This window comes from Ceratotherium simum, chromosome 11 (assembly GCF_057802395.1).
Source record: "Ceratotherium simum simum isolate JZ-2026a chromosome 11, ASM5780239v1, whole genome shotgun sequence".
NCBI classification, from domain to species: domain Eukaryota; kingdom Metazoa; phylum Chordata; class Mammalia; order Perissodactyla; family Rhinocerotidae; genus Ceratotherium; species Ceratotherium simum.
This window is the reverse complement of record NC_141910.1, coordinates 36,533,909-36,557,306: the sequence shown is the minus strand read 5'-3', so window position 1 is coordinate 36,557,306 and position 23,398 is coordinate 36,533,909. Positions and strand designations below refer to the sequence as shown.

Below are 23,398 nucleotides of genomic sequence, written 5' to 3'. Positions count from 1 at the left end.
GGTTCCCTCATCAGGAAAGTGGGAACTGCCCTGTCTTATAGGCGAATGGTGAAGGTTCAGTAGGATAGTTGGGGTTAGTGTGAAAGTAGAAGCAAGGTGCTTTTCTCAAGGGTGCTTTTCTCGGGGCTGTGAAGTGAAATATGACTAGAGAACTGTGATGCGTTTATTTGTTACAGGCCTGGAAGAGCTCTGCTGGGAGCCTTCTGTAGTACAGGAGGCCAGAGCTGGCGGGGGGAAGATGAAGGAAGTAATGCAGAACAGGCAGAGTAGGGGGTATAAAATATGCCTGAAGGAGGATGAGTTGCTCTCAGCAATGTGGAAGTGTGTTGTGATTAATGCAGGTCCTGAGGAGTTGATGTGGTGAGGCTTTCTGCCAGGGACTTCTTGCAGGCTATTTCTGCCATGTGCAGCACCTCTCTGAATTTTAAAGAAATCTTGAGTGTGTGTATGTGCAGGTACCCACAAGGCCCCAGCTTTGCACGCTTGTGGACCTGTGTGTGTCTTTCTTAAATTAAGGTGAAATTCACACAACATAAAATTAATCACTTTAAAGTGTACAATTCAGTGGCATTTAGTACACTCACAATATTATACAACCACCACCTCTATCTAGTTCTGAATCATTTTCATCACCTGTTGGAATTGTGTGTATTTTTTAAAGGGTCTGTTCCGTGAAAGTGTATTTGTGAACTGCATTAGGTTGTCCTGATTTTGCCTGCCTGCACAGAAGCCTTCTTCATCCTCACGTGGCAGATCGCACTGTACATTTGGCCAAGGAGTGTAGTTCAAGTACTCAGATTCCAAATGGGTTTGTTAGACATGGTTTAACCCCTCCATGCTGTTTGGCTGCCAGCAATTCAGGCTTAATCAGAGTGTAGTTCCGGGTCTTCTCTTGCTGCTTGGCTGCCTGTCTTAGTGTAATAGGCCCAGGTGTAAGGGTATATGTCAGTGAGAGACTTCAGTCTTCGTAAGCCTGTTCCCCGGCCTCAAAGGCAGAGGAGGGCCGGTGTTAGTCCACAGCTGGGGAGAATGCTATTTCCTCTGGATTTGGCTCATCCATAACTCCCAGTTCTGTGTTGGCTGTTCCCCTCCCCACCCCCCATCATGGGAGGCCCAGGTGACCTGCATCCATTAGCACCCAAGGATCCTCTAGTATAAGCCAGGCTTTGAAGAATTCTCGCCTGCCCTCAAGGAGTCCTGTGGAGGATACAGATAAGAAAAGGGGCAATTCTATTACAGTGTGAGAAATGAGATGGCAGGAGAAGCCTGGGGTGCTATGGAAGTACAGAGCAGAGGACGTTTAATCTGAGTGGGGGGGTTCAGAGAAGATTTGTTAGATGAAGAGATTTTTAGACCAAATCCTGAAAGATGAGCAGGAGCCACCAGATAAGATGTCTGAGAGGGAAAGGACCAGGAGCCTGGCTGGGCATGTGACAGGTTCGCTGTGTGTTTGAGGTTGATAATGAAGACTTCCAGGGGTCTGGCTTGGGCTGATTGGGTGGTGACACTTTTACTGAGATGGTGAACACAGGAGGAGTTGCAGATTGGAGGGGGAAGAATGAGTTTAGTTCAGAAATGTCAAATTTGAGGTGCTTCTGATTCAGCCAAAAGGAGGTGTGTGGAGTTGGGTCTGGAACTCAGCGGTGGGGAGCTCCTCCAGATACACTCCTCTGACCATGTCCTCGCGTCTGAAGCTCAGCATGTCCAAGATTGGCCTCTTGAGTTTCCTCCCTCATGTGCTTCTCCACCCTCAGTCTTCCTCATCCCTGTAAAAGATATGATCCATCCAGCTGCACAAGCAGAACCCTGGATTACTCCAGAGACCTCCCTGACCTTTCGCCCCACATCCAGCCCATCACTCAAGCCTGAATCTATTTCCAGAATATATCTAGAATCCACCATTTCTCTAGCTGTCAACTGCCACCACTTGGTCCAAGCCACCATCTTCTCTCATCTGAATTACTGTGATACTCTCTTTCCTGCACTCCTGCTGCCTCTAATTCATTCTCCACAAAGCAGCCTGAATTGCCTTTTCAAAAAAACAAATGACGTTACTTCCTTTTCTCACCCTTTCAATGACTTGCCATTGCAGTAGGCTCGGATGATCTGGCCAGGCTACCTCTCCACCCCGCCTTGTCAGTCTGGCCTTTTCCCAGGGCCTTCAGTATCTGTCAGAGCTCTCCTGCCTGGGCTTTTGCACATACTGTCCTGTATCTGGCCCCTAAACCATCCCTCAGATCTCAGGTTAGATGTCGCTCCCTCCGAGAGGTCTTTCCTGACCACCCAGACTGAAGCTGGTCGTCCTGGTTATTATCTGTTCTAGTACCTAGCTCTTTTCCTTCATAGCACCTATTCCAATTTGCATTTATAGTCATTTTCGTCCCAGTTTGTTAAATGCCTGGCACAGTGCCTCAACCATATCAGACCCATCCCCCCTTTTTATAACAAATGTTTCTTCTTATCCTCAAATGAAATCTACAGATAATATAACCTCTCTATACACATAATTTTAAATCAATATAACATCGTAGCAGTAATATGAAGGAGAAATAAACAGAAAGTAATTCATAATAAAAATATTTGTTTCAGTATTAAATTCCTAAGTTCCCAGGGCTAAGTTCTCCAAAAATCATAATGAAGTAGTCAGATGCCTACACCTATAGGTAGAATTACCGTGAACGCAACGGCTACAAACATTGACTAAGGTAGTTGTGTTTTCTTGCTGATTTGGATACTGAGAGCAGTTTTGCCAGTGGCATGCAATTGTCTACAATGGTAAGCACCTCCTGTAATGTTTTGAACAAAATAGAGTACAGTCTACCTTTTTCCTTCAGTGTGCACTGAAGTCGTCTTCCTAGAAAATTCATGAAAACCATGCAAAAAATACTTTGTGCTTTCATGTACAACAGAGTTAGGTCCTAGATTCAGGTAATTATAAAGGGTTATACATATTCACCAATGCCTAGCAGTACCCTCACCAGTCACGTGGGACCAGGGACTGGTTTTCGTTACGTAAGTTATGTAGCAGCCTGGCTGCCACCCTCAATGCCAAGAGAGTCCCCGCATTCATGATGACCCCCACATTTCCAGAATGTCCCCGGACAGAGAGTAGCACTGCCCTAGTTGAGAGTCAGTTGCCTTCCCCTCTGTTAAACTGTGAACGCCACAAGGGTAGGATCCATGTCTGTTTCTCATCAGAGCATGCACGGTGCTCAGCTCCCAGTTGGCAGATATTTGTTAGAGTAAAGGAATGAATGAATATTCCATCAACATGAAATTTGTGCCAGGAAAGTTAGAAAAGAAATACATCGCATGAAGTCTGACCTGACATTTACCTTCTTTCTGCATGCCGTAGGCCAGCTGACCTCTGTTTTAGTGAAAGAGACTTGCAATTATAGCTCCAGACAATGTAGAGTTTCAGGTCTAAATCCTGTACAGTGAGGGAAGTCATCTCCCCAGGCACAAAAGAAATTGCACCGGCTCTGAAGTTGTGGTTTGTCTTTTTTTGGAAAGTCAGGCTTGTCTGTTGAAGAGCTCAGAACACTTGACCAGCTCTCTCATTTATCTTAACATGTGTATGCTATATTTATTCTCCCCTCACAGAAGGGGAGAGGAAGCTCGCCTCAGGGCCATATTTAGCTAAGTCTTGATCCTCTGCCGTGTGGGGTCAGCTTAGATAAAACAGAATCCTAAAACTTGATTTTCATGCTGTAGTTTAAACCTCCTCCCACCTTACATCTGTTACTAGGGCTGCTCACAAGGGTAAAAAGTGTTACTTGGAGCATTTTTAATCATGTAACGTGGCGATCTAGTTCAGGCCTCGCCTTTTAGAGATGAGGAAGTGCTGGTTCGTAATGACACGGTTAGATAAGGGCCGTGGAGCCCCTTCTCTGGCTGGTCGCCTTTCTGCTAACCATATTTACATTTTTCTCTCCTTTTTCTCCCGCTAACCTGAATGGGAGTTATGATCAGTCAGGCAGCCAAAAGGAAGACAATGATGGAAAAGAAGCCAAAGATTTGGTTCACCAGTACCTAAATAATTGGTAAATTAATTGGGAGACAGACTTATTATATATCAAAATATACGAAGATGACAGTTGCTGAAAGTTAGAAGCTAAACCTTCAATTTCAAGAATTCTTTTACTAAGAGCTACTCAGGCCAGGGATATGTAAATACCATTTCACAACCGAACTAAAGATAAAAAAAAAGAAAAAGCCAATTATTTGAAAAGTTTTTGAAAAACAATTACCTATAGGAGTTTATAGCACTTTAAAAAAATTCTTTCTCCTCAAATTTCCTTTAGTCCAACAGTAGTAGGAAGTGGTGGGCAAACTCAATAAACTTATCACTGATGCATTTTGAACCAAACTTACCAAAATGTTGCCAAAAGGAACTCAACCCAGCTTCCTTGAAAAACAGTTATTTTTAAGGAGGTGAAAAGTGATATTTTCATGTCACAAAGTTAAATACAAAATGAACTCAAAAGTGACAAAAGGACTTCACAAAGGAAATGAGGTTTCGTAGATGACCCTTACCAAGAATTACTGTAGAAATGTTTATAATTTATAAGTTAGATTTGTGACAAAACGCTTGTTTTGTCTTCTTCAGAAGCCAGCCCCAGCCCACGTGTCCTCCTGGCTTCAGTCTAGCAGCCTGTGGGGGTTGCTGTGTTTCAGGAGCCAGGCCTGTACCTATTTTGGGCTTCTTACTAGAAACAGATGTTTCAAATGGAGATTGTTACTGTGTGCTTTGGAAGTGACAGAGTTACTCCTTCGTATACCACAAGCCACCAGTTGTCAGGGGCATTGTTACTAGGTTGTCTTACATTTCATGTATCTCTTAAAGTAGTCGGTAGCTGTCTTAGACTTTAGAAGCCTGGGGCTTCCCTGTTAAAGAATTATTCAATTGTGGTCCCACTTTTTCTCATTCTAGGTTGTTACAGAGGAAAACTCTTGTAGGTTTTGAGAAATGATTATTTCCTAAATCAAATTAACATCCTGGATTATTTGGCAGTAAAATACATTCTTATAGAACTTTACAGTCCTCAAAGCATGTGCCACTGACATTCTCCCATTTGATAGACAGAGAAACTAAGCCTCTAAGAAATAAGTGACTTGATGAAGGCCACAGTGCTAGTAGGTCATCTTTGTGCCGATCCCCTCCATTCTGCAAGGCCTGATTCAAATGCCGCCTCTCCTAAGACGTCTTTTCTTAGCGTCCCCTAATTTCCACTCTTGGTGTTTACCACATTCTGACTTGTCATACAGTGTTCGCGTACATTTGTCTCCCTGACCGTGGACTCCGTGAGAGCAGAGACTGTTGTGTCTCTCCCCACCTATCACATTCTTCCTCCTTGGGACTAACCTTATTCGGGTTCCCACACCAGCACCGCACTTTCTTCTCTTCTAGGCTGTGGCTTTCAGGTCTGCGTGTTCTAGTGGGGTGCACGGGCACATTGTGAGTCCTGTTGCTCATTTGAGCTTGTTGCCTTATTTTTAACATACAGATATCTTATGAGAGAGCTTTGCAAATGTTTATAAGGTTTTACAATTCAGATATGATCTGAATCTCGTCCTGCCTTCAATTCGCTGATGATTGCACTTGGCGCCATTCTGGGCACCGCGTAGGTGCTTAGTAAGGTTTCTTGGATTAAGCATTTATATATTTACCTGCTCCAGTTTACACTTTTCTTTCTCTTGTTGTTGTTGTTTATGACTATCTTTTTATATGTATATGTCTTGAATTCCCAACTGAGCTCTAAGATCCAGAGGGGACAGTTATTTCTTGCATTCGCGTATATGTATCCTTAGAACAGCTTCCATGCAGTGTGATCTCAATAGATCTTTGCTGATTGGTTTTAAATGACCAGTGTGTAATAGCATACCGGCTAACAAAGCATGGCAAGGCCCATACTGTCCAATGTGAGTGGTTTTGCTTAAAATACATGTTTTGGATATATTTTTAAAATAGGCATGCACATCCTAAAAACATGTATTTTAAACAGAACTCACCAAAGTGGCAGGAACACCCAGGTCCCCATGAAGGGGACAAAGGTATTTTAGTGCAGAAGTAGGGATGCTCGTGGGCACTGCTGGTTGAGCTGTATATAAGAAGGGGTCTCCCAACTCACTGTCATTTGCTGCAGTTCTCTGTTGCACCTAAAGGTCTTTTGTTTCCTCTCAGAGCCCATTTCTTTGGCCTTTTTTTTTTAAACCTTATGATACTATTTTTTTTTCTTTTGCAGGGAAGGATTTGCCCTGAGCTAACATCTGTTGCCAATCTTCCTCTTTTTCTGCTTTTTGTTTTTCTTTTTCTTCTCCCCAAAGCCCTGGTACATGGTTGTATATCCTAGTTGTAAGTCCTTCTAGTTTTTCTATGTGAGCTGCAGCCACAGCATGGCAACTGACAGACGGGTGGTATGGTTCCACACCCGGGAAACGAACCCGGGCCGCTGAGGCAGGGAGCATGGAACTTTAACCACTAGGCTGTCAGGGCTGGCTCTCTTGGGTCTCTTATTGTCTGCAGATTCTTGTCAGGTTGTAAATGTGTGATATTTTTCAAGGGTTAAGTTTGTCATCATCACAGATCAAGGACTCTTGATAAGACTGGAGATCCTAATCACACTTTTAAAAAATTGATACCCCTGGTACTTAGCCAGTTGGTAAGAAGCTAAAGACTAGACTAAGCAGTCCAACAGTACTGTTCACTTAACTCACCATTGTTTTCATGGTTTTGATGTCAGACAGTTGGCTTTAATACGTTTTTCTCTACTCCTGAGAACATTCCAGTTACCAGGCTGAAATGTTTAAATACCTACCTTTTTAAAAAACTTGAACTAAAATAACATTTATTTGTAAGTGAGGAGGACACTAGAGAGTTGGCTTTGAGAAGTTCTGACTTTGATAAGTGGCTTAAAAGTAACAGCAGTTGTTCCACATCTAACTTCCTTTGTGTTGTCAAATTTAAAATATATGGCTGGAGGGGCCGCCGGGCGGCACAAGCGGTTGGGTGCGCACGCTCTGCTGCGGTGGCCCGGAGTTCGCGGGTGCGGATCCCGGATGCGCACCGACGCACTGCCTGGCAAGCCATGCTGTGGCGGCGTCCCATATAAAGTGGAGAAAGTTGGGCACGGATGTTAGCCCAGGGCCAGTCTTCCTCAGCAAAAAAAGAGGAGGATTGGCAGATGTTAGCACGGGGCTGATCTCCTCACAAAAAAATATATATATGGCTGGAGATGAAAGATTCTGCATGTTTCAATTTATTTATCTCCAAATCTAAAATTTTATGTTAGGTTCACTCAAGATTCTGCACAGTGGATATAAACAATTTATATGATGCAGGTTACTGTACACAAAAGGATCATTTATTTTTTCAATTTGCTGCCTATTATTAGACTTCTAATTACTCAGGCTCGATGGAGGCAGAAAGGTCTCCATCTTATAATAACTGCCAATTATTTAGCTGGAGATTACAGGCCAAAGGAGTACATTTTAGGTAGTTCAGACTTAAGAGGTAGCATTTCTTTCCAAGGAATTCTAAACATACTTGTCTTTGTTTTGTTGTTTTATAACCCCAGTCCTTCACATTTTAATTATTCCAACAAAATCTGCTATTTAAGTATCTAGAAATGATTAGTCTAATTTCCTTCCTTTGTGCCCACGTCTCTCATTAAGGAAAGTCAGTATTCACTATGGTGATGAAAGGAATCTGTACAACAGACTTAACGTTCTGTAGAATATTTGGATTCATATTATTAAGGATTTCTAGAGAACTTTACATTCACTTACTTTTTATTCCTCGTAATACCCTTCTGGAGAAGAGTGTACATTCTATTTCCCTAATGAGGTAAACTTGCTTAAAAAGTAAAATTTTTATTAAAAAATCTAATTTGATTTTCTTAAAACAATATAAATCTTTTTTTCTGGTTACATTTTAAATATCGTAGGGTTCTTGAGTCCCAAAATGACTAATTAGTACAGTAATAATATATCATTCTCTTTTATTAATCTGAAAATTATGCTGTCCTCAAGAGACCTCAGTTTGATTTGTGTGTTTTCATGCCAGTGTAGAAAATTTTATTTCTCACTGAAGGAGTTTCTTACCTGTGGTTGGAGAGAGATGCAAAGCCAAGACTGGTGTGGGGCTGATGGGACTCTGTGTGGATTTGCAGAGAAATGGGAAAATCAGTTTCCTGTGGGATGAAGAATTTGTGTTCAAGTGTTGGAAGAGTTCTTGTGTGTGCCTGGCACTATGCTGAGTGCTTTAGTTGCATTATTTCATTTATTCCTCTTAATCCTATGAGATAGTATCCTCATTTCTAATTCTGTGAAAATTGGAAATCTAAATATGGGTGAGGAGAGATTTTTAACAGGAGCACCCATTTCCCTGACCATGCCACGTGTAAGTTTGCTGAGGAACACAGAGTTTCTGGGTGGAATGCTAAGATTAATATTGTCCCTTTTCTCTCTGCATGGACATGCAGTTTGAAATAGGCGGTAGAGTACAGGAAGTATATTTAATGCACCCAATTATACTATTTAACGCTCAAAATGATTTTTAAAAACGTTATATTTTTGATAGTATTCCTTTTATAGTAACTGGCTGGGGTGCATGTTTTATACCCAGTCTACTTGATTTCTTCATTAATAATTTCTTAGCATCAGAGCACTGCTTTATTCAAAACCGATGTGGGGCCTCCATATTTAAAATTAAAGGGTAAAGAAGATTGGGGATGTCCTGTAATAGCCAATACCCAAGAAATCCTTCAGCGCCCACAGCTCCAGACTGTAGGTGTGCCCCTCGAAAGCATCGCAGAAAAACAGAAGGGTTAACTCCCAAGTCACGAGTTTGAGATGTTAATATCTTTGAATTGAACATTATATTAAGAAAAATGTCAGAAGAAGACATGAATGGAAAATTGTTCCACGAGGGAAATACTACTGCTGAAACTCAGAGTGGAAGATGCTTTTCATATTCCCTTAGTTCCACATTGACGTGGTTTTAGTCGGGAAGCAGGTCACTTAAAAGGGGTGGCAGCCGAGACCAAAAATAAAGTTTCCTTGAAACCAGACGAGAGGCAAGCCCCAACAAAAAAGGCATCCTGACTCCGTTCACTCACTGGAATGTAAATAAGGAGAATTTTGTGTCATAGAAAATAGTCTAAGCAGAACAGGAGCTGCACTGCCTTTTGTGATAGGGAGAGATGCTAAAACAGTCATCCATAGGTAGCGCAGCCCTTCTATAGAATAGGAAGCAGCAGTTTAAAATTATGTGGTAATCTAACGTATTCTGCTCTGGAAAGATCTCAAGACATACTTCAGGGTGCAGAACGATATGGATCACACAATCTCTTTTACGTACAGATGTTTGAATATGTACATTTGTAGGTATGTACACGCATAGAAAAAGAACTGGAAAGATACGAAACATCTCCATTTTGGGAAGGGAATGGAAATTGGGGAGGAAAGGGGGATTTTTGTGGATTTACTCTATATGTTTCTGTCTTTAAATTTTCACACACACACCTAATTGGGAAAACCATATAAACAAGAAAACCAAAGATTTAAGGTCTCAGTGAAGACGTATAGTGGTTAAGGCATAGGTTCGGGAGTAAAACTGCCAGGGTTTGAATCCCATCTCCTTTACTTACTGGCTACACATCCTTACACAAGTTATTCAGCTTCTGTGCCTCAGTTTACTCAAATGGAAGACAGGAATAATGCTACTTATGTCATATGGTTGTTTAATGATTAAATAAGTAACACCTGGGAAAGCATATGGATCAAGTACCTGATATACAGTAAACAGTATGTATTAGTTACTATAAATGATAATACTGGACAACATCTAGTTATAATCAATTCTGTGTGCAAAGTTTCAGTTAAAAATGTTTCCGGTGACAGCTTTCATAATCACAGTGTATTTTTTCAAAGTTTAATTGTAGTTGTTAATGATGTTGTGTCATATTTTAACACCCACTGGTGTTCAGAACTTCAAAAGGAAGAATAACAAAAGCAAATGGAATTATCCTGTTTTATGTAGAATGCCATACATTCCATTTGTGGAATAGTCCTGACTTTGCTTCTTTGACCATGTAATCTAATGTACATATTATTAGTAAACCATAGAAAGGGAAATAGAAATAATGAAGTTTTTCTTTCTTCCTTAGGAAGACTATGATCGTCTGAGGCCTTTATCTTATCCAATGACTGACGTCTTCCTTATATGCTTCTCTGTGGTAAATCCAGCCTCATTTCAAAATGTGAAAGAGGAGTGGGTACCAGAACTTAAGGAATATGCACCAAATGTACCCTTTTTATTGATAGGAACTCAGGTATGTCTGCTTTGATTATACTCATTTAAGAATAATCTCTCTGGCTTATCTTGTGGTGTTGCTCTCAGACAGATGGTCCTAAGGTTTAGCAAATGATATATTTGTTTTATCTCAGTTGTTAGTTAAAATAAATTCTGTCACAGTTTTGGGAAAAGTAGTGTCAAAAAAAAGCAATTATATTAGTTGGTTTTAAAAATTAAGTTCTTTTGTTTAATCTTTTTTGGATATGTGGGGATTAAATGGGACTACATGCTTTGATTTATCTTTAAAGACTTGTAATATTTTGTGACATTATTGACCTTTCTTAATTAGATTGATCTCCGAGATGACCCCAAAACTTTAGCAAGACTGAATGATATGAAAGAAAAACCTATATGTATGGAACAAGGACAGAAACTAGCAAAAGAGGTAATGGAACATTTACAGAATTTAAAAATAAATGTAAAAGTAGCTAAGGTAATAATAGAAGCTAACATTGGTTGTGCATTTTCTGTATGCCAGGCACTGTGCTGAGTGCTGTACATGCATTATCTCATTTAATCCTTGCACCGACTCAGTGAGGTGGGTCTGACTAGTTCCCCTGTTCTACAGAAGAGAAAACAGGCTTGCAGATGTCAGGTAACTTGTAAGGTCCGGCAGGTAATGAACAGCAGAACTGGGTTTCAGTCAGGCCTGACTGCAGAGTCCAGGCTCTCACACCTGTGCTATGCTGCCAACAATATTCTCTGAAAAAGCCACGTGTAAAAAGAGCCATCGGCAGAAGGTGCTCATCTTTAAGTCCTTCTTAATCACTTAAACATTTGTCCTGTGCCAAAACAGCCTCTGTCTTCAGTTAAAACTCATGGAGTAGGTAGTGGAGAGGCATAGGATGACAATTCAAATATGCAGTTAAAAATCAAAAATTACAGGGGCCTGCCCGGTGGCATAGTGGTTAAATTTGTGTGCTCCACTTTGGCGGCCCGGGGTTTGTGGGTTTGGATCCCAGGCACGGGCCGACCCACTGCTTGTCAAGCCATGTTGTGGCAGTGTCCCATGTAAAGTAGAGGAAGATGGGCACGGATGTTAGCCCAGGGCCAATCTTCCTCAGCAAAAAGAGGAGGATTGGCATCGGATGTTAGCTCAGGGCTAATCTTCCTTACACACACACAAAAAAATACAGCTAGGTTTGAAAAGAAATGTTTTGAATTTTCTTCCAATCTTTTTATGAAAGACAGAAGGTATTAGCATTCTAAAAAATATATAACTGTGATGCACATAATACCGTTTAACTTATATTCTTCCTCACCCTAGGCTTACGTTTTTCTCCATTTGGCCCTAACATTATTGGATTCTATTTTTTAGATGTTGTGACTTTAATAGGACTTTTGTGGAAACAGAATCTAATAAGATCTTTTTAAATGCACTATTAGGAGGCAGAAGAAAGCAAGAAAACTTTTTGGAGGGCAGTTTTTCCTATAGCAAAGGATAAATAGCGTCACTAACAAATCACTTTAGAAATTCTATGTATTAAATTTTGTAATCTTGGGAGAGAAGGAACTTCTAAATGTCATAAAGGTATAAGTCAAAAATGAAAATATTGATGACTTAACTATAATAAAAATTTAATACCACATCAAATGCCAGAAATAAAATTAAAACTCATATAACAAACTTGACATGTATGGCAGAAAAATGGGTTAATATCCTTAGTATACGGGAACCCCTTGCATATGAATTAATCAGAAAAAGACATATAAGCCCAAGAGAAAAATGGGCTAAGAACATCGATTGAAAATTCACCAAAAAATGAAGATTGTTGGGCCAGCCCCATGGCTAAGCGGTGAATTGCGCACGCTCCGCTGCTGGCGGCCCGGGTTAGGATCCTGGGCGCGCACCGACGTACTGCTTCTCCGGCCACGCTGAGGCTGCGTCCCACATACAGCAACTAGAAGGATGTGCAGCTATGACGTACAACTATCTACTGGGGCTTTGGGGGGAAAAAAATAAATAAATAAAAAATTAAAAAAAAAAAAGACATAAAAAAAAATGAAGATTGTCATTGAAGATAGGAAATATGTTCAAACTCCTTAGGAATCAAATGTGAGTTCAATTTCCACCTATAAACTTGGCCAAAAATGAGAAATTAATTATAATAGCCACTGTTCCAGGGGTACAAGGGAATGGGCACTCTCTTATACTATTGCTCATTCAGTAAAAGCAATCTTGACAGTATGCAGAAGCCTTAAAGTCATGCACACTTTTTTTTTTTTAATTTTTTGTTTATTGCAGTAACATTGGTTTATGACATTGTAAAAATTTCAGGTGCACATCATTGTACTTCTATTTCCGCATAGATTACATCATATTCACCACCAAAATACTAATTACAACCCATCACCACACACATGTACCGAATTATCCCTTTCACCCTCCTCCCTCCCCCCTCCCCCCTTCCCCTCTGATAACCACCAATCCAATCTCTGTCCCTATGTGTTTGTTTATTGTTGTTATTATCTACTACTTAATGAAGGAAATCATACGGTATTTGACCTTCTCCCTCTGACTTATTTCACTTTGCATTATACCCTCAGTGTCCATCCATGTTGTCACAAATGGCTGGATTTCATCGTTTCTTATGGCTGAGTAGTATTCCATTGTGTATATATACCACAGCTTCTTTATCCATTCGTCCCTTGATGGGCACTTAGGTTGCTTCCAAGTCTTGGCTATTGTGAATAACGCTGCAATGAACACAGGGGTGCATGTACCTTTACAAATTGGTGTTTTCAAGTTCTTTGGATAAATACCCAGCAGTGGAATAGCTGGATCATATGGTAGTTCTATCCTTGATTTTTTGAGGAATCTCCATGCTGTTTTCCATAGTGGCTGCACCAGTTTGCACTCCCACCAGCAGTGTATGAGAGTTCCCTTCTCTCCACATCCTCTCCAACACATGTTGTTTCCTGTCTTGTTAATTATAGACATTCTGATGGGCGTGAGGTGATATCTCATTGTAGTTTTGATTTGCATTTCCCTGATAGTGATTTTGAACATCTTTTCATGTGTCTGTTGGCCATCTGTATATCTTCATTGGAGAAATGTCTGTTCAGGTCTTTTGCCCATTTTTTAATTGGGTTGGTAGTTTTTTTGTTGTTGAGATGTATGAGTTCTTTATATATTTTGGAGATTAAGCCCTTATCAGAAGTATGGTTTGCAAATATCTTCTCCCAATTGTTAGGTTGTCTTTTCGTTTTGTTGATGGTTTCCTTTGCTGTGCAGAAGCTTTTTAGTTTGATGTAGTCCCATTTGTTTATTTTTTCTATTGTTTCTCTTGCCCGGTCAGACGTGGTGTTTGAAAAGATGTTGCTAAGACCGATGTCGAAGAGCGTACTGCCTATGTTTTCTTCTAGAAGTTTCACAGTTTCAGGTCTTACATTCAAGTCTTTAATCCATTTGGAGTTAATTTTTGTGTATGGTGTAAGGTAAGGGTCTACTTTCATTTTTGCATATGGCTATCCAGTTTTCCCAACACCATTTGTTGAAGAGACTTTCTTTTCCCCATTGTATGTTCTTGGCTCCTTTGTCAAAGATTAGCTGTCCATAGATGTGTGGGTTTATTTCTGGGCTTTCGATTCTATTCCATTGATCTGTGTGTCTGTTTTTGTGCCAGTACCATGCTGTTTTGGTTACTATAGCTTTGTAGTATATTTTGAAATCAGGGAGTGTGATACCTCCAGCTTTGTTCTTTTTTCTCAGGATTCCTTTACTTATTCGGGGTCTTTTGTTGTTCTATACAAATTTTAGGATTCTTTGTTCTATTTCTGTGAAAAATGTTGTTGGAACTTTGATAGGGATTGCATTGAATCTATAGATGGCTTTAGGAAGTATGGACATCTTAACTATGTTAATTCTTCCAATCCAAGAGCACGGAATATCTTTCCATTTCTTTGTGTCTTCTTCAATTTCTTTCAGAAATGTTTTATAGTTTTCGGTGTACAGATCTTTCACCTCTTTGGTTAAATTTATTCCTAGGTATTTTATTCTTTTTGTTGCAATTGTAAATGGGATGGTATTCTTAATTTCTCTTTCTGCTACTTCGTTGTTAGTGTACAGAAATGCAACTGATTTTTGTATGTTGATTTTGTATCCTGCAACTTTACCATATTCGTTTATTACTTCTAAAAGTTTTCTGGTGGATTCTTTAGGGTTTTCTATATATAAAATCATGTCATCTGCAAATAGTGACAGTTTCACTTCTTCCTTTCCAATTTGGATCCCTTTTATTTCTTTCTCTTGCCTGATTGCTCTGGCTAGGACTTCCAGTACTATGTTAAATAGGAGTGGTGACAGTGGGCATCCTTGTCTGGTTCCTGTTCTTAGAGGGATGGCTTTCAGTTTTTCACCATTGAGGATGATATTAGCTGTGGGTTTCTCATATATGGTCTTTATTATGTTGAGGTACTTTCCTTCTATACCCATTTTATTCAGAGTTTTTATCATAAATGGATGCTGTCTCTTGTCAAATGCTTTCTCTGCATCTATTGAGATGATCATGTGATTTTTATTCTTCATTTTATTAATGTGGTGTATTACGTTGATTGATTTGCGAATGTTAAACCATCCCTGCATCCCTGGAATAAATCCCACTTGATCATGGTGTGTAATCTTTTTAACATATTGTTGTATGCGATTTGCTAGTATTTTGTTGAGGATTTTTGCATCGATGTTCATCAGTGATATTGGCCTGTAATTTTCTTTTTTTGTGTTGTCCTTGTCTGGTTTTGGTATCAGGGTAATGTCAGCTTCGTAGAATGAGTTAGGGAGCTTCCCCCCCTCCTCAATTTTTTGGAAGAGTTTGAGAAGGAAAGGTATTAAGTCTTCTTTGAATGTTTGGTAGAATTCCCCAGGGAAGCCGTCTGGTCCTGGACTTTTATTTTTGGGGAGGTTTGTGATTACTGTTTCGATCTCCTTACTGGTGATTGGTCTATTCAAATTCTCTACTTCTTCTTGATCCAGTTTTGGAAGGTTGTATGATTCTAAGAATTTATCCATTTCTTCCAGATTGTCGAAATGGTTGGCATATAGCTTTTCATAGTATTCTCTTATAATCTTATGTATTTCTGAGGTGTCTGTTGTAACCTCTCCTCTTTCTTTTCTGATTTTACTTATTTGTGCCTTCTCTCTTTTTTTCTTGGTGAGTCTAGCTAAAGATTTGTCAATTTTGTTGATCTTTTCAAAGAACCAGCTCTTGGTTTTATTAATTTTTTCTATTGTTTTTTTGGTCTCTATTTCATTTATTTCTGCTCCGATTTTTATTATTTCCCTTCTTCTACTGATTTTGGGCTTGGTTTGTTCTTCTTTTTCCAGTTCCTTTAGGTGCATTGTTAGATTGTTTATTTGAGATTTTTCTTGTTTGTTGAGATAGGCCTGTATCGCTATAAACTTCCCTCTTAGAACCGCTTTTGCTGTATCCCATAAATTCTGGCATGTCGTATTTTCATTTTCATTTGTCTCCAGGTATTTTTTGATTTCTTCTTTGATTTCTTCGTTAACCCAGTCATTGTTCAGTAGCATTTTGTTTAATCTCCACGTATTTGTGGCTTTTCTGATTTTCTTCCTATAGTTGATTTCTAGTTTCATATTGTTGTGGTCAGAAAAGATGCTTGGTATTATTTCAATCTTCTTAAATTTATGGAGACTTGTTTTGTGGCCTAATATGTGATCAGTCCTGGAGAATGTTCCATGTCATGCACACTTTTGATCAAACAATTCCATATGTAGGAGTTTATCCTAAGAAAATTATTAGAGATGTGCTTCAAGAGATGGTACAAAGTTGCTGCATTGTTCATAATGGCAAAAAATTCCTGCATCTATAAAAACTTTATCCTAATGTATCTATTGAGGTGTTCATATTTATTATATAGTTTAAGGGAAAAAAGTGGTTGCAAAACAGTATGATCCCGTTTCTAGCCCTGTCAGCAGCATCTGGCACAGCTGCTTCCTTCTTGAAACACTCTCACCTGGCTTTCTTGAATGCCCTCTTGGGTTTTCTCCCCTCTCATTGGCCTCTCCTCTCCTCATCTCCCTGTCTCTGAATGTTGGAGGGCCCAGGGATCAGCACACAGCTTCTTGGACACCTTTCTTCTGTATCCACACGCAACTCTCTAGGCCTAGGTGAGCTTCTATGGGTCTTGTGGTTTGAACAATCTACTACTGAAGATTCCCAGATTTCTACCTCCAACCTTGACCTCTTACCTAAATTCTAGACTTGGTTATCCAACTGTTCATTCAACAAGTCCATCTAGGTGGCTAAGCATCTCAAAATTAACATGTCCAAAACAGAATTCCTACTTTTACCCTCCAAGCCTGACCTCCCAGTTACTCAAGTCAAAAACCTTGACATCACACTTGACCTTGCTCTTTTTCTCATACCATACAGCCAGCGCTTCAGCAAAACATATTGTTCTACCTTCAGAATATATCCAGAATCGAGACGCTCCTCAACATCCTCTCCTCTGTCAGCCTGGTTCAGGCCCCCTCCATCTCTGGCCTGGATTGCTGGAACAGCCTCGAACTCACCTTTCTGCTTCTATCTGTGCCTCAAGTTAATCTGTTCTCAAGACAGCAGCCAGAGTGAGCTCCATCAGGCCACTTCTCTGCTCAGAATCCGCCAGTGGCTCCCCAGCTCAGTCAGAGTAAATAAAAGCCACAGTCTTCCCCGTGGCCTGAGGCCCCTACTCCCTCTCTGCCTCACTCATTGTATTCCAGACACATGGGCTTGCTGTTTCCCCAGAGTCCTCTACCTCAGGGCCTTTGTACTTTTGCTGCCCCCTCTGCCTGGAAGGTTCTTCCCTATGTAGCCATTATTCATTCTTGCACTCCTTTCAGGTCTGCTCAGAGATCACTTTTTCGGTGAGACCTTGCCTGATCTTGTCCCCATTCCCTACCTATCTCCCTTCCCCATTTTCCTTCAGACCTCATATTACCCTTCTGACATCCTACCTCTATGTTTATGTTTACCTCTATGCTATGTAAGCTTCATGAGAGTAGGGTAGGGACTTAATTGTGTTCCTTGCTGTATTCTCACATTTGGCAAATAGGAGTGCGCAGTAAATTTTCAATGCATGCATGAATGAATGAATGAATGAATAGGTCCCCTCTCAGAGTAGAAGCCAAAGTCCTTAGAGTGGCCTCAAGGCTACCTCACTGACCTCATGTCTTACCCATTCCCCCTTGCTCACTCTCTCCTGCCACTCTGGCTTCTTTACCATTCCCTGAACGAATGCTCCATGCGTGCTCCTGCATCAGGGTCTTTGCATCTGTGGCTCTGTCTGCCTGGAAACTCTGCCCCTAGGTATCCCTCACTCATCAGACTTCACCTTGCTGAGCAGCTCTCCCTGACCACCACACTGTCCTCTGCACTCCCCATCTCCCTCCCTCTGCTGTCGTTTTCTCATAGCTGGTACCACCATCTGCTCTGTGTTGCCTGCTCTGTGTGCCCCTGCCCCAGTAGAACATAAGCTAGTGTACGCATCACACAGCAGAGACTGCTCTTTTGTTCAGTTCATCGACATTCTCCCCAGTACATAAAACAGTGCTTGGCATACAGTAGGTAGTCAGTAAATATTTGATGAATGAAAGAATTTTTCATAAAAAAAGTCTGAAAGGATATACATTAGTATTTTAAGTTAGCTGTCTCTGGGTATTATGAATATGGATGATGATTTCATTCTTTTTGCATAGCTGTATTTTATAGTTTTCCTTACAATGATGTGTTTGTGTCACACCAACTGTGTAAAAAAGATTTTATATATTTGTGATTTTTTTCTCCCTCTCAGATAGGAGCGTGCTGCTATGTGGAATGTTCAGCTTTAACGCAGAAGGGATTGAAGACTGTTTTTGATGAGGCTATCATAGCCATTTTAACTCCAAAGAAACACACAGTAAAAAAAAGAATAGGATCAAGATGTATAAACTGTTGTTTGATTACATGAGAAACATCTTCAGTGGCCAAGGAAACTGTCCATTTCTCTCAGAAAGCATATGAAATGCTACAGCTATACCCAGACCTCTTAGAAATAATGAAGCAGTTTAAAACTTGAAAGGAAAAACAAAACCAACCGTGTCCTCAGAATTGTATAAACTTCATTAAGAATGTTTCTTAAAGGTCCAAGAAGCAGCAAAACGCATCTGAAGCCACAGTCTAATATAAATACTTTATTTCCACTAGAAGGTACAATCTCTCAGGGGTTTCATAGTTTAAAAAGCTACAATCACATCATGTTGTAACTATATAAAAAACAGTGCTGTAAATGGAACTGCCTGGCTTTCTGCACAGTCTTTATGGAATCTGCACAAAGAAGTATCTTCTCCCTCTGCTCCAATTAATTGTTCTTGTACGTAAGTTGCTTTCTATTCCAGTATATCCAGAGTGGTGAGATAACAAGGCCAGCCACGTAGCCGAAGGTCGCTCCAAGCGTACAGGAGATGGGCCAGACCTGAGGAGAGAATGTATGAGATCAAAACAGAACAAACGTTTTATTATTACTTGAGCACAAGTTAAGTGTAACCTAAATATTTCTATATTAAAGCTTAATGTGCTTTCTTAAAGAATGCCAAAAGTGTAATAAGGTCCCGACTGCATTTATCATGAACACTAAAAATGTACACAGTTGAGTTAATGTACATTCAGCTGTAACAAGGCTTCTGGCGATTGTAGACTTAGTTTGATGCTCCCCAGACTGCATGAGATACATGCTAAGATTACAAATTAAAATTGTGAGTCAGATTTTGCCATAATCCTGGACTCAGTTTAGCTCTCTGAACTAGTGGGTAATTTTGTTTTTTAATTTCCACATTGGCTTGTATATCAAATGAAATGAGAAGTGTGTATGCTGACCAAACCACAAGAAACTTTAAATTGTGTTAGAGAAAAGACCTAGAATTCAAGCATGTTATATGGAATTTCTAACAAAGCAACTGCTTCCATAATAAAACTGATGCCACCTTTCAGATATAGACATTGGAACCATAGCAGAAGTTATAGAACTACAACTTAAGTACACACCTAGAGTGTAAGTTAAATGAAATACTGGCTTCCAAATGCTCATTTTCTCCAGCCATATTACATTTCACAATATTACATCAAGCCAGAAGTAAATAATGTTGATATATTTCATCCACAAGCAGTGCATGTTGGTCCCTAGGTGAAAGGCCTTGCTTTAAAAAAAATTTTTCATGTTCACCTGTGAAGCTTGTTTGGTATAATGGAGCCATTTCTAATCTTTCTCTGGGGGAACAGGCCATAGAACTGTGTTAGAGGTGAACCATCTTAATTACTAGTTCTATTACCTACTTAAGGTTCCTTGTTTGGTCTGCTGTGGATCTGCCTTATTCCAAATGCCATGCAACAAACAATAGTGTTAGACAAAGTTTCATTGTGAACAAACTAATACAGTTCAGAGAAGCATAATCTAATCCATAAATATTTTCCAGCCTTTCCTACATTTAAACTTGCTGTTGCCTAAATTATGATTTCTTTATGTCTTTGGTGAGCTTCTGTTAATTTCTATGACTTGAGCTTATAGCTATGTCTATTGCACAGATTGGGTAATGGAACACTAAACTTTTATACTTGAAAATGACAGCCTTAAATGCTCATATCAGTCACAAATCTAGGATGTACTGTCTTGTATGTGAGCTTTGTAGAGATTTTTTAAAACATAGCATCATCTTCCCCATTGAAGAGTGGAGAGTCTACTGGATAACTAGTCAGGAGCTTCCTCTCTGAACTGGACAGTGGATGTCTTCTTTCTCCCAAGAAGTGGTGGTTCACATTAAGTATCATGGCCTCATGTATGCTCAAGTGGAATCTTATGTAACTTTTTCATTTACTTTTGGTCTGCTATTTTTAGATGGAATTGTATAAATCAATTAGTGTATTAGCTAAATTGTCCAACACATGGTATAAAGGAATTAAGACAGTAAAGTATTACACATTTCCAACTTGCCTTTGGGGATTTGATGGGGATATTTTTTTTCTCTCAAATTCACATCTCTGAAACTTCATCCTTGGTTTACTAGCCAATGAAAGTTAAAATCTAGAATTTGTCCTGCCCTAAAAGAAATGGACTAGAAATCTGCAAACAAAACCTCTGGTGTCACCTGTTTCTTGATTAAGCGTCAGATCCTCATCCATAAATATGGAAGGTAGAAGAGATGAACTCCAATCTCTCTCCCATTTATCAATTCTTATTATTCTTTTCTTTCTTATTCACAGTAATCATTGTTGGACATTACCTTTTCAGCTTCACATTCTTAAGATGGTAAAAATCCTGTATATAGATTATTAGAACTCTAAGCAAAGATGATTGTATCATCTGAACCTGAGGTGCCTTAGGTACTCTATTGACCTTGATGGGGTTTGGAGTCTCCCATTGCTTATTAAGAGCCTTTTCATTGCTTTGGTTTTTTGGTAGTTCTTTTTGCAAAATCCTTCCTGCCACTTTAACTAAAAACCAAAGATTTGTTTTCTATTCATAAGCAGATTGTAGAAAAACTGCCTTATTTTCAGAAGCACGTCTTCGTTAAACACTTAGGTTTCAGTAGAAATTCAGACTAATCACTGGAACAACTAGTTCAAAGTAGTGAAATATCTGGGAAATAAAATACTTCAAAAGTATCTTATTGACGTGAATTTTGCTAGTGAATGCAAATACACTGCTTCAAATAAGGACATGTATGAAAGAACTTAAACTTAGTTATTATTTTTGCATTTAGATAATCAGTTCTGCAAGTTCTTAAAAATAATTTTAGGGGCTCTTTGAAATCTTATTTAATACTTTGCTAACTTATACCCTTATTCTATCTCTAAAGGTACATTTTAGGTTAGCCCATGTTGAATTATCATATTTCCATAAAAGCCTGAATTAATGGTTTTTATTGTGAATTATCTTACTTTCGGCATTGCTTCCATTTGAGTTTTAATTATTAATTTTAAGTACCAAATTAAATACTGGTTTGTTGGTTGTTGCTTTTTAAGTGATTGTTACCTTAACAGTGTCCCATCTTAACACATGGGGTTACAAATAAAATAATATGCATAGTTGACTATCTATGTAAAGCACTGAACTTCTTACCTTAATAGTTTTTATTTAACACCTTTGTAAACATTCGGGATAATACTCTTTCCTGTTTCTCATGCTGAGTCTACTCATCATTGGCCACATGTGAGCACCTGTACTTTGTTAAAGAGCGTATTGTCAAAGTGTAGGGAGGATAATAATCCCTCGTGAATCTCAGCCAAATTCCAATTTGGGTTACTAAATTCTATTTTAATCACACTGTAATTCCAGTATGGCTCTTTGTTTCCAAACACATACATACACATTCACACACACATTCTTTAAACAGCTGCCATACTTCACCTCCAGTGGAATGCTAAAAATGAAGTAAATATTGGTTCAAAAGTTTTGTCTAACAAGGGGTTAAGGCTTGGAACACTGGCGTTATTCAGCGTCTCAAGAAATCCATGTCATCAGCAAATTAAAATGTTGGACTGGCTTTGAAGACTGTTTGCTAGTGATGATCAGGGGTTCCTGCTTGACTATCCTGAAATAAGTGGTCCTTAATTGTAACAGTCATTTTTTTATAAGAGAATTTCTTTATATAAGGGCAGCTTTCCTGATTTTTGTAGACCCAGCTAGGAAATGGCAAAAGAAGCAGTTGAAGGGAGTTGGGGGAGGCTGCCCACTAATAACCTTTCTTCAACCAATTTCCTACTAACCTTATAATTGCTTTAAAAAATTCAAAGCTATACTATGGCAACAGAATTCATATTGACTTGTCAACCAATCCTAGCTTAATCATGTATTTTCATAATTAGATCTTGAAGTTTTCCATTTAAAACTGTTGTCTCACATACTGAGATGGTTCTATTTAACATTCTTTATGCCACAAATAGGATTTTTAAAAAAAAACATGGTATCATCTATTGAACAGACAATTCAACTGCACCCCTCTAAATATTTCTCCAAATTATGGTAATCTGAGATGGCTATATATAATTATCTTATTTTGTTTAAGGAAAATAGAAAACTCAAAACAGACATTCATGTAAAGGAAGTCATTCACAAGCATCTGCCACCAAAATGACCGTCTTCTTTTTATCCAGTTTTTTATAAATTTAAATGATTTTTTAAAAATCACTAAAAAACCCTGTTGCATAACTAAAGATAATACAATGCAGGTGGTAAAATTATTAAGATTACTGTCAAAAAGAAAAACCTATTTTAAAAAATGAGTAGCTACACCATGTGAAGAAAGCATCTTGCTTAAAGTACTACTATTATTCTTTCTCTAAATCAAATGACTCCTTATAATGTATTTTTCATCACTTAAACCAAAAAAGGTCAGTGTTCTCTTAAAATAATCAGCATTAACGAAGGCCTAATATAGGGTCTGGGTACATGGTACCAGCAATAAGTTTTTTTTCTCTCAGAAATAAAACAATTTCACTAATAAGCTAAAAAAAAAAAAACCCTTAGTAATATAGATATACCTTTGCTTGTTTTCTTTGTTAAACAAATCAATATTATTGCTGGTTAAAAGACCTATTCAAAATTATACAAGCTTATCTCCACCTGAAGACTCTCTTCTGATCAGGCAGTACTACAGAACTCTGCTTACATTTTAGGAAAGGAAAATGTACTAATATATCTATGTAGTGTTTGATATTTTTCAAAGCATGTTTTAAGTAGTACAGAAGGGTGATTAAGAACACTGATTTTTGTATTAGACGATTTGAGACTTGGCTCTGCCATTTATTAAATATGTGACCCTGGGCAAGTCACCTAACTTTTCTGTGCCTTGGTTTCTCATCTGCAAAATGAGGATCATCATCAAACACCTCACGGGGTTGCTGTAATGATTAAATGAGATAATGCACTATGTGGTACTTATAACTTACCTATAACAGTATCTGGCACATAGTACAAGTGACCAATACATGTGAGCTATAATTGATGATAATCTTTTAGTTCATATTATTAATAGGCACATATGAAATAAGTTGTCATTATAATCTA

At 39.0% G+C, this 23,398-nt stretch overlaps 2 protein-coding genes across 4 annotated transcripts in view; one reads left to right on the top strand and one right to left on the bottom strand.

Annotated features, from left to right (window-relative positions):
• The window catches only part of RHOQ (ras homolog family member Q), a 42,282-nt gene extending 20,855 nt beyond the window's left edge, over positions 1-21,427 (top strand). Inside the window, exons 3-5 of the mRNA XM_004436685.3 lie at positions 10,170-10,334; positions 10,647-10,742; positions 18,152-21,427. Coding sequence (XP_004436742.1) covers positions 10,170-10,334; positions 10,647-10,742; positions 18,152-18,307 — 417 coding nt within the window. The 3' untranslated portion in view covers positions 18,308-21,427. The remainder of the gene's footprint in view (positions 1-10,169; positions 10,335-10,646; positions 10,743-18,151) is intronic.
• The window catches only part of PIGF (phosphatidylinositol glycan anchor biosynthesis class F), a 33,598-nt gene continuing 28,710 nt past the window's right edge, over positions 18,511-23,398 (bottom strand). For all 3 annotated transcript variants that reach the window (XM_004436686.3, XM_087436817.1, XM_087436816.1), the window contains exon 6: positions 18,511-18,811. In XM_004436686.3, coding sequence (XP_004436743.1) covers positions 18,698-18,811 — 114 coding nt within the window. In that variant the 3' untranslated portion in view covers positions 18,511-18,697. The remainder of the gene's footprint in view (positions 18,812-23,398) is intronic.